At 27.2% G+C, this 11,980-nt stretch overlaps 1 protein-coding gene across 2 annotated transcripts in view; it reads right to left on the bottom strand.

Annotated features, from left to right (window-relative positions):
- The window catches only part of LOC107443056 (cell adhesion molecule Dscam1), a 207,621-nt gene that overhangs the window by 29,288 nt on the left and 166,353 nt on the right, over window positions 1-11,980 (bottom strand). For both annotated transcript variants that reach the window (XR_001583949.3, XM_016056799.3), the window contains exons 14-16: window positions 7,962-8,109; window positions 6,005-6,153; window positions 3,247-3,378 (exon numbers count right to left, since the gene is read on the bottom strand). Coding sequence is in view for 1 of the 2 variants with exons in the window: in XM_016056799.3 (XP_015912285.1) it covers window positions 3,247-3,378; window positions 6,005-6,153; window positions 7,962-8,109 (429 nt within the window). In the remaining variant the exon portion in view is untranslated. The remainder of the gene's footprint in view (window positions 1-3,246; window positions 3,379-6,004; window positions 6,154-7,961; window positions 8,110-11,980) is intronic.

Here is an 11,980-nt window from a genome sequence, read left to right as displayed (position 1 = left end):
TATATATATATTTATATATATATATATATATATATATATGTTAAAATGTTACATATAATAGTAATTCGTAGCTATTAAACATTGCAGAGATTACAATTCTTCATGAATAGAAGCTTTAGATGTTTAAAGTGTGATTTTTTGTGTACAGAAGAAAACACCCTTTTTTCCAGACTTCTGTTTGTTGAAAAAATGGTTTTTCACTGTTTTACTGTCTAATCTTAAATGTTTTAAAATCATCAGTTAAATCTAGTTTTTGATACGCAGGTTTGCTTACCGTGCAACATTACTTTGTCTCAAATCATTTATCGATTATTTTTCACACTTGCTCATACTTTCTGTCAATTATTTTATTTTTTGAACACCGTAAAAATAAAACTACAATTCGTTTTTTCTTGTCAGCTTGATACTATACAAAATAATTATCTATTAAGTTATTTTGCCAGATATTTCCACAAGGTTCCCCACTAAATTATTGAACATTTTTTACACTTAAATATGGAATTCAATATGTAAGGCTTTTTAGATAAAACAAGTTTAAGTATTTTCTCCCCAATAAAACATCAGATCAAAGATGCCTCAGAGGACAAACCACACTTTTCCTAATGAGTTGACTAAAGTTTAAATTCCAACGAAGAATGACTGTACGAATTCTGATTCGCGTCTGCAACAGTGTTGAATTAAAATATCCATATCTGGTGCAAGTACAGATTTCTTTCCTAACTTTCATTAAAAAAAATTTGTTCTCATGCAAAAAAAAAAAAAAAAAAAAAAAACCGGTTGTGAATACACATTTTTTTCATAATATTTACCGAAAAACCCACTGTTAGAAAAAGTCAAGCATTTAAAATACGCACACAGTACTTAAAATTTTCATTGGGTTAATAGCACCCTCTGTTTGGAATCGGAAATTAATTTTTAAGATTTTAAATTCAGGTTCAAAAACGAAATATTCCATTTTTTGAACATAGGCTCTTCGAAGTGTTCGATTTATTGATTTCAAGTGATTCATTGAATTACGTAGAGTGCATTTCATTCAATTAGTATGATGACGCCTACTCAAGATAAATAATTATGTTTAAGTGGAAAAGGGGGGAGTACCTGTTTAAGTATAACCTCTTTATATATATGTATTTACAGGTGGTTGATAACAGAATGAAAATGAGATAATTATTTGAAAGTAACAAAATATGTATTTTTTCACACTCAGAGATTTTTGCTTCTGTTGAAATTTCACTGTAAAGAAGTTCTTTACAATACGGGGATGGCTTTAATGGGTAAACTTGCTTGAGATTTTTGACAATGATTTAGTTAAAATATTACACTTTGTTTTTCATTGTGTCCGCAACAATGGTTTTGAATAGAATCTCGTGAGTAATAATTTTTCTTTTCTAATTCTTGTGATTTATTTTAATTTCTTGATATACACCGAAGAGCCATTACATTATGAAAACCCTCTATCTATAACAATGGGCTGGACCAGGCTTTCATGGTTTTTCGCCCAGGAACAATGTTTTCATGGGGCACATTAGGACCCATAATCCTCATAGAGCAATCCCTGACGTCTGTAAGCTACTTGAACATAGTTGCAGACCAGGTTCACCCATTCATGGCAACAGTTTTTTTTTGCGGGGGATGGTGTTTACCAACAGGATAATGCACCATGTCATAAGGGTCGAATCGTCATGGATTGGTTCGAGGAACATTCCAGTGATTCTCAAGTCATGTCTTGGCCCCCAAATTCACCTGACCTTAATCAAATAGAGCATCTGTGGTCCTACTTGGAAAACCAAATTCGTGTTGCCACTCTACCCCCTTGCAATGCGAGGGAATTGCAAGACCAGTTGTTGAGTACTTGGTACCAGATACCTCAGACTACCTATCAGCACCTTGTGGAATCAATGCCACTGCGGGTGCTAGCAGTTTTGAGGGCTAAAGGTGGTCCTACGTGCTATTAGCAGGGTGGTCATAATATAATAGCTCTTCGGTGTATTTGTTGCTGCCAAGTGAATTAAATAAACTAGTGAATTAAGTAATTTTTTTTCATTTGCCTCATTTGCACATTTTACTTGCTCTTAGTCCCATGTATAAGAGATGCAAAACAATCCTGCATACAATGGTCTTGTTAAATATTTATGATCTAAATTTGGAAGGTATCAAATCGTAACCACCGTCAGTAAAAATAGAACATCGTTAAAAACTCACTCAAAATTTTTTCAAATATATTTTTTTTGTTGCCTTTATGATTTTTTGCAGTGAATTTATCAAATTTGCTCTTTTTTGATTCCGTTAAAACTTAAGTTTGCTTAGCGGTTTTCAATTTGAATCATTTTTTACTTATATACTGTTTTTTTTTACGAAGTACATTTTTAATCTATCCTAATTGTAAAACCTCAAAATATTTCATATTTTTAGCAATTATTTATATAGCGAAGAATTGTTATATATTTTTTTAAATGCAATTTTAAATCCATGTATTTTATTAACTTTTAAAAAATTCTACTTTTGTAGAGCATAGCATTAAAAAAAATTTTTCAATTGCCTCAATTTATTCATTAAACTTGCAAAGATGAATAAATTTAAACAGTTTTTTTAAAGTTGCATTCACCATAAAAATTGCTTATCAAATTTTAAATTCTTATTTTTGTATTCCATAACATATGAACTAAATACAAAGGCAACTCATTTTCTCTAAATGTATTTGAACGATCAAGATCCCAGTTTTTGCAATAGCATCGAAACTAACAAAATCCCTAGATAACTTTTTGAAAGTTATTACATGAACGTGCACGATCACCTTCTAACTCTGAATAATAGCGCAGATTTATCAAAATGGAAACTCTAAGCCAAATAAATGAATTTCACTTAGGTTCAGTGAAAAATACTAATCATATTTTGTATTTTCTTCAACCTATCCGTCGTATCTCGAAAATATTTTCAAACCACAAAAATAATTTGCGTTGCTAGACAAACATATTTTTCTCGGTTGAGAAATATTTTCGAATTTTAATCTCAGCATAAAAATAAGAATTTGACAGCATAAGATAAATAAGCTTTTTTAATGACTGCGCAGAGTTGGATTTTTTTTCTTCACAGAACAAGGATTATGAAAACATATTTGATGTACGCGTCGTATAGAATCTTAATCTTAAAATATTAAGACGCTCTTTATATTAAAATATATTACGAAAAAAATAGATAAAACTAATTAAAGGTAGATAAAAATAAAATAAAAATTCTGCAACAAACCTGAGCTTGGTTTATATTGAATGGTGTATGATAAAATAGGGCTATTTCCTGAGTAAGGAGGGGACCAAGATATCGAAATTGTTCTGCTGGTACTTTCATGGGCCGTTACTTTAAATGGTTTATCAGGTCTTTCTAAAAAAATAAAGGATTGACATTTATTAAATATATTTTTTAACTTAATTGTAATAAAGAGCATACAAACGTTAAAATAATATCACGTTTACATAGTTTTATAGTAATTTATTAAAGCATTTTAGTTTTATAAATGCCTTTTTTATAATACTGATAATGATTTAGTAATAAAAGCAAATTAAATAGTTTCCTCTATTCAATATCGACTATAAGAGAATGTATAGAATTAATGCACTTTCTACGTAAGTTTTATGTATTTTACCTTACATACAACATGTTCTCAGTGAAAAATGAATAAAATATTTTCAGACAGTAAACTAAAATATTACTTATACATGATAATTCGAGATATGCAAAATATTTCTTTATCTAGCGCGAAATTAATCTTTGTTAGCTGTGTATATGTTCTTAACCAATTTTTTTAATTGAACATTTTTTTCCAGTGTTCTTAAGCAGCTTCCGTTTGCTCTAGATAAGCAAATATTTAATATAAAAACGCTATTCACACCGAATGAACTTCCTCGCATTTATCTTTTTTTATAATTTTATAAAGGTTAGTATGAAACTAGTACAAATTAAATGGAACAGAATATAAATTTAAAACATTATTATGGCAATCTGTTACTGTTAGTTTTTCATTAAACTAACTGGTAAGTTATTCATGACTTAAATTATTTATTCAATCCCTAGAGATCATTTTTAAAATTTAGGTGGAAATAATTTCTCGAATTCATGATTAAATAAATAATATGTTCTCCTTTATGAACCCCATTGACGCATTTCTACACCATCCAAAGGAAAAAAAAATCTTATCAATTTAAGAAAAAATATTAATTAAAATATTTCATGCGCCATGATTGGATGGATTTTATTGTCCATAACTCTTTATGTTGATCCACTGTTTAAAAAGGAAAGTTAGAGTTAAATATTAATTTTATTAATTTAAAAAGAGTTAGGAATTGAATAGAATTGGTTCTTATATTAGTTTCTATTCTTTTATTTGGAAATAACATATTGTCCCATGTATTCAATTTAAGCATTAGCAACACATAACAAAAAATATGGGTTTTTTTTTCAAACTGATGTCAACTTGTAAGCAAGTAATAACTATATGCAAGGAAATGATATCATAACGCAAATTGTATCAAATATTCTGTCAAATCATGATACAGTTTTAATTTAGTATCATTTTTGTAATAAACAGACCTAGAAAAAGTCATTTGCCAAAACTATTATATGCATACATAAAAATACTTAAAGATTTCTTAACATATGATTCTTCTAAACCAAAAATATCCGTGACAAGTGATACTTATTCCCCATAATTTAGAACAATGTGTATAACAATATATGTGTGAACCATAAAACAATGTGTGCTTTACATTGTTTTCTCTTTTTTTCCATAAATTCAAAATCAATGATTATTACATCCAAAGTTCAACAGGGTAGGAATGAAAAAATGTTCTTATACTGCATCTAAACAAAAATAATTGAAACAATTCCTCCTACATTCGTTTCCTATTGGTTTTGAAACAATACCTAGTCCATTTCACCTCAATTGCTTAGACAACAATGTCAGAAGCGTAACTGAAAATAATTTAAAGTGTAATTTTTTTTAATAGAAACAATTTTTAAAATTCAATCAAGTTGTACTTGGTCACATTTGATACAATGTTCACTGAGAAACTATCAGAGTAAGGTAAAAAATTACCGTATTTCTGGATCCATAGGAACACAGAAACCCCCTGTAATTTTTACCGAAGCTCTACAGTAAAGTTTTTGGTAAAAATAACAATAAAATATGGTTTGAAAATATGTGATAAATTTTGGTACTTATGATAAAATTTATTTGTTTAATCATGAAATTTTTGTTTAATCATGATAAACTAAATTATATTTGTTTGACAAACATGTCTTTTCAAAGAAAAAATATGTTTAGAGGCTATTTTAAGACAGTAATGCGACGCAAGTTTGAAGTTAATAATAAATTCGGGCTATTATTTAAAAAAAAAGTTGTTTATAATTATTTCAACTGTAGCAATTATTTAAAGTGTTACAAACTTACCGAATCAATCACTGAAATCTTATCTTTCGATACTATTCAAATATAAAAAAATATAAAAAATATATGGACATATAAAAAAATAATTAAGAAATGCATATCTATAAAAAAAAGTAATCGTTTGAAACTTAATGTTTAGTTCAAAGTATCTCTTAATTAAAGAACAAAACATATCTGTATATGCCCCAAAACATATTTTTATTTTAATGATAAACTAAATTATATTTCCTAAAAAAAGCTATCTTTCCAAAGAGAAAATATGTTTAGAGCCTTTGCAGTCAAAAATACAATTCAAGTTCTTATTTGCTAATAGATATTGCTTATACATTTTATTTTTGAAAAGTTTGCTTATAATCATTCGGATAGTAGCAACAATTTCAATATTTTTTCAACAGTTTGAAGGTAAGTTTATATTCTGAAAAACAAAATGTGATCGAAAAAGAATGTTACATGATATGCTAACTATCAGAGGACAAAATATAGAAAATTATTAAATTTACGAAACTATACAAACATAATAAACATAAGTCTAGTGCTATTTAAAGAGAAAATATAGAAATTAACCTTGAACTATGATTTGTATATTCATTTCATCTTTTCCAAATGAGTTTTCTGCTACACAGGTAAACAAAGAAGAATCTCTTCTGTCGGCTGAAACAATATGAACTTCTGATGTTACCCCTTCATCGGTCATGGTTTCATCAATAGTGTACCTGAGAATAGAAAATGCCATAAAGAAAACAAAGACAAATACGAGTGTGAATAAAAGTTGAACGAGAAAGTAAACTACGCGTTGTCGTGATAATTTTTCAGAGTTGTAGAGTTTTATTTATTTTCCCACATTCCATTTTAATTTATTATTATGTTACCCAATCCGGTAAATTTTTAACATTCAATTTGTTCTGAATAACGCAATGATTCAAATGATTCAAATTCTAATTTAAATTCTGATTTCAAATTATTCAAATTCTGATTTCAAATTATTCTTCTTCACGTCCACATAGCATTAACTCCTTCATATTCATCTTAGATTGTCCAGAATCTAAGTTGAATATCAATGTGAAATTCATCTTAGATAACTTATCTGTTCACGAAAGTAAATGCTACAGAAAATACACGTGTGCGCATAAAAAATACGAGTGCCAAAAGTTAAATTTCGTGTTATTGTGATTAAATTTTGTGAGATGAAGAATCGCCCTTTCTTTTATTTATTTATTGTTCAACCACGCAATCTGTAATTTTTTTAACATTCGGTTTGTTTTAAACTCACCGATATTCATCTTAGATTGTATCCAATTTTAAGATGAATATCGGTGCGGTACTCATCAATGAAAGTGAAACTTCACACTGATAGTTATTTTAAATTGTCTTTTTTTTTTCAATTTAAAAAAAATGCATATGAAAAGTTATCCTTGCTTTTTCCAAATATGTGTTGAGGATTTTAAATTTTGACTCCGAACTTAATTTTTTAGCCAAAATATTCATTATAACAATAAAAAAAGAAAAGAAAATCTCAATTAAAAATTCATACATCTAGGTAAGACAACAAGCAAATATTATTATCTAAGTTTTATAACACAAAATAACTAAATGAATATGAAATTGATACTCGTGTGTAGCATATATATAAATTTAGAACAGAGGCCTTAGAACTGATTTTAAAATATCAGCAGTCAAAAAAATATAAACTTTAAAAAAAATATATATATACTACCAGAATATGGTCAAAACTGCCTGAATGTGGTAACATTTGTTAAAACTTTTGGATCTATGTGAACACCGAAAATCTTGGTAATTTTTACCGTATCCCCTAAGTAATCATTTTGGTATAATTAACAAAATATGATGTTATACTATGTCACAAAATTTGGCAATTTTGGTATGACACCATAGAACATGACGTCAAAACTATTTATTCAACTAAATTTACTTTTCAGTCTTGTATTTTTTACTAAATATATGGTGATAAGAACAATAATTTTGAAAACCAGAATTCTCGATTGACGGTTACAATATGAATGAAAAAATTATCGAAAGAGGGTTCAAATACCGGTTACTATTTTCCTTATTAACCAGAATTAAGCTTTTCTTTTAAACAGAAATGTCATTACCAAGCATTACTGTAATTTTACCTATTTTTTCACCTTTAAATATAATTAATATTAACTATTATATTAATTATATTTTGCCTAATCGTAAGATCACGCTACTTAAGTAATGAGTTAAATTACTGCACGGAATAAGACATCAGAATTAGTTGTGAAATATAAAGAAATAAAGTTTAAGAATTAAAAAAAAAGTTATCATCTATTTATTTATTTATTTTTACTTTAAAAACTCTTATTTTAAATGTACTTAATAAGGAAATACAATTACGAATTTTAATTAAATTCTGCAGCTAAGCATTTAACTAAAGAATATAAAAACATATATACTTCTAAAAGTATAGTATGTCCCTTTATAAAATACCGTAAACTGGATAAAATCTTATTTTAGAGTAGATAAAAAAGAAATAACTTACTTTTTTTCTGCTTGCTTGTCTAACAATTGTCCGTCCTTTTTCCATGTAACTGATATCGGCCTATCACCAAATGCTTGACACTTTACAACGACTTTTTCACCGCGCCTAACAGTTTCTGCTAAGAACTCCTCCTTAAAATGGGCCGGAACTGAAACAAAGAAGCACATTCTTTTGTTCCCAAAAATATTTTTAATCAATTTTCCGTCTCAAAATTTCGATGTTATTAAATCATTGAAAGAAAAAGTAAAAACTGGGAAGTTTCTATTGAAAAGTAAATCCCAATTGAATAAAAGTTTATTTAATTACCCGAACAACAATCAGCCTCTAGAGACGAAATATTTTTCTGAATACATAATGAAAATAAAGTGCAGTGCTTTATTTTAATTTCGACTCTTTTATTTACAAAACAATTGAATACATTAGCAAAAACATTTGAATAAATGGGAAAATATAAGGAGAGGGTCTTTGATAAAATTTATGAAAACTAAAAAAATTAATTGCGATAAAAGTATGTTACAGTATTCATAGATATCGTTGTATCTCAGAAATTTTTTTTTAAATTAATATAAATATTAAATTATTCCTTAAAAAATGCATTAGTTTCATTTTCAAATTTAATTTTATCAAATTACTTATTCAGATACTTTAAATAATATATGAAACAATGTTATCATTAATTTTGTAGCTATTTCCTATTCATCCCTGTATTTTAAATCATTAAGTTGTAAGAAGATATTTAATCTCATATAACGCTGAAAGGTTAAAACCATTATGGAAAATAAAATATAATTAAGCTAATTATATTATAAAATAAATATAGCTTTTAAAATATAATCCAATATAAATAAGTATGAGAAGATAAAAACAGTATTTTCCATTTAACGCGCATTTTTGTCCACTGCAACTACTCTTTTAACGCGTAAAACACGTATTTTTATCCGCTGTATTTTTATTTAGAAAGAAAATACTTTATTTAAATTTCGGACAAGTTATGTACTTTTAAACTCTTGAGTAATTGACATTTAAAAGAAAATATAAAAATATAAAAGTAACTAAAGTTATAAATTTACAGCTGTTCCTTAATGCTGATTTTTTTCTAGTCCAATGAAAAAACAGCAAAATAACAATCAACACTTATGAGAACTGAATAACTAAAAAACTGGTTAAAATACATATAAAACTGATTAAAATACTCATCTGATCACGGTAATAATATCAGCACTCAGAGTACCGGTATTTTTTACCATAGAATTCAATTTTACTGGAGCATATTACGAAACAAAAAATGATAAAAATGGATTTCTCGGTAAAATGTATTGATTTTACGGATGAGGCACCCAAAGTGAAGGTATATTATACCATAATTTGACCCGGGATATTTTACAGTTTAGGTACATTTTCTGAAAATTTGCAGCGTGAAAGAAATGAGAATGCAATGTTACCAGCAATAAAAGAAATTGATAACTTAATTAACAAGTACAAAATATATAGATACATAGTATTTCAATGTACTATCAAACCTTAGGACACTTTTCACATCTTTATTTTTAACTTTGGCAGTTATAGCTAGGTATAAAATCAGAACATTGTATTTCACATAACCCAAAAGTAATAAAATTTATTGTGAATTCAATATCGTGAAAATAAAATTTCTAAATTCTACAAAGTGCAACTAATTGTTGTAGATTGTTGCCTTGAAGCATACCTAATGCTTACCTTATGTATGACGAAATAATCATGAATTCATAATTTTATGCTATAAAACAAGTTAAATATATTTCAGTGAATTAGACTAAGAAAGGCCACATTATAAATGATTACAAGCATAGAAAAAAAATTCTGTTCATCTAATCTATAAAGATATTCATTGAAGAATGGCAATGAATGAAACAAACATATTTTCGATAGCATTTTTTAAAAAAAAATAATTTTTTTTACAAATATTTAAATTATTTAAAAAAATTTGCTCACCTAGTTTGAAAACGCGGGTGCTATTTCATTTTAAAGGGAAAAAAAATGGAAACTATATTTTTATGAATATTTCTTCAGAAATGAGAAAGATTAATAAAAATTTATTCAGGTTCGGTTTTATTTTTATACAGCTTGAAACACAGCTTGATTTAAAAAAAAAACGTGCATATCTTAAAGTTAGATATGATTGACTAAGTTCATAGCTTCCGAATTCATGATATGTGTGTCGAAACTATCAAATAATAAAACCAATAAATCATAAAACTAATATGACGATACATTTGACTAACATATACTAATAGAATATAAAGTTTCTTGTATTTAAAATCCTATAACATATTAAAAAATATCTCCTTACAACGAATGATATCGAAAATATTTGAAGTTATTTGTTATTTAACAATGTGCAGAGAGCAAAATAAAAATTTGAAAACCAATTGCCAGGAATAACTTTTGATCTATTGACCGATCTTCACGCTCTATTACTCAATCTCAATGATTCAAAATGGTGACCTTAGATATGCTAATTAATTAGTGCAGACAATATTTTAAGTTACGAAATCAGACACAAAAACGTAAATTCTCTGAATAAATATACCTTCTTTTCTACGGATTCAGATTTCTGACACCCAAAACCAATGACCTTCTTCCTTTTCCAACATTTGCCCAATTAGGAGTTAGAGACAATCAGGGAAATAGGGTTCTTATAATTTGGTCAGGAGAGTGATTCTAATTTTAGACCCCTTAATGCTAATTTTATTTTTTGCGTATTTCGCAATATCTCGAGTACTTCCTAAGCAAATTAAAAGTTTTTTGTACACAACTATGAAATTCATTAATCCATTAAAATATTATTTAGCCATGCAAAAGTACATATTTTAAAAAGATGTAAGAATTTTTATACATTGCGATTCAAAATTTTATTCGACCATAATTAAATAAAATAATAAAAGAACAGTTAATATTTAGCAAAAGTTATATTTTACATGGAATTATTTCAGGATAATTGAATTATATAGTTAAGTGCAAAAATTTTCAATTTATTTATTAAATTTCTCGAGATAGGAGAAATGAGCAAAAAATAAAATAGACATTAAGGAGTAGAAAACTTTGGACCGATCTCCAGACCAATTTATGGGCACCATTTTTTGCAGATTGAGACAGCACCCTATATTTAAAGGATCAGAAATTCGTTTCAGTCGAAAAAATGTAAGTTTATTTAGAGAAAATACGTTTTTGTGTCTGAGTTAGTAACTTCAAATATAATCTGCACTTAGCTGTCACCCACGCAAACCTTTAAGATAGACTCCGAAAACGTGAAAATCCAATCATTAGAATCGAAAGTGAATATGCGTGGTAGTTTTTTTATTTTGTACCCTGTACAACATGCTTTTCAATTCCAAAGTGAACAACAACATATAATTTAAACGAAATAAAAATCGTAGATAAATTAAATTAATTATTTTTATTTCTTATGAACTAATATCCTAAGTATATATATATATATATATATGGTTACAATATGAATGNACAATTGCTGATATAAATAGAAGTTCCGGTAAAAAGCTTCGACTCATTTGGATTCATTCAAAAACATTAAAATATTACTGACGTATACGTAAAATTTATCAAGCACAAATATTACCAAACTTCGTACAACACTGTTTCCCTTATAACTATAAAAATTTTTCATTATGTATTTATTTTGAATTTGATTACTTAAACAAAAGTGCTCTGGCAAATAACTATTTTAAAAAAAGTAATTTATTTACCAAATTTATTTAATTATTAGTTTATTAGAAACTTAAATGAAATTCATATACATTTAATATTTGTATAAGCGTTAATTTGCAAAAAAAAGCTGGTATATAGAAATAAGAAACAAAGCAAGTGCAGTTTTTGTTGTACTTCATAGAAAAGGCTATTCAAGTAGATAAATTGTCTCTAAATTCAACGTTTTCGAGACTACTGTTGTTAGAACTTTGAATAGGAAGAAAGAAACTAACCAAAATAAGAGCCCTTCAGTGATCAGGAAAGCGCAGAAGGAC

This window comes from Parasteatoda tepidariorum, chromosome 8 (genome assembly GCF_043381705.1).
Source record: "Parasteatoda tepidariorum isolate YZ-2023 chromosome 8, CAS_Ptep_4.0, whole genome shotgun sequence".
NCBI lineage: Eukaryota > Metazoa > Arthropoda > Arachnida > Araneae > Theridiidae > Parasteatoda > Parasteatoda tepidariorum.
The sequence above is the reverse complement of the archived record's forward strand: the minus strand, read 5'-3'. Positions and strand labels throughout refer to the sequence as shown.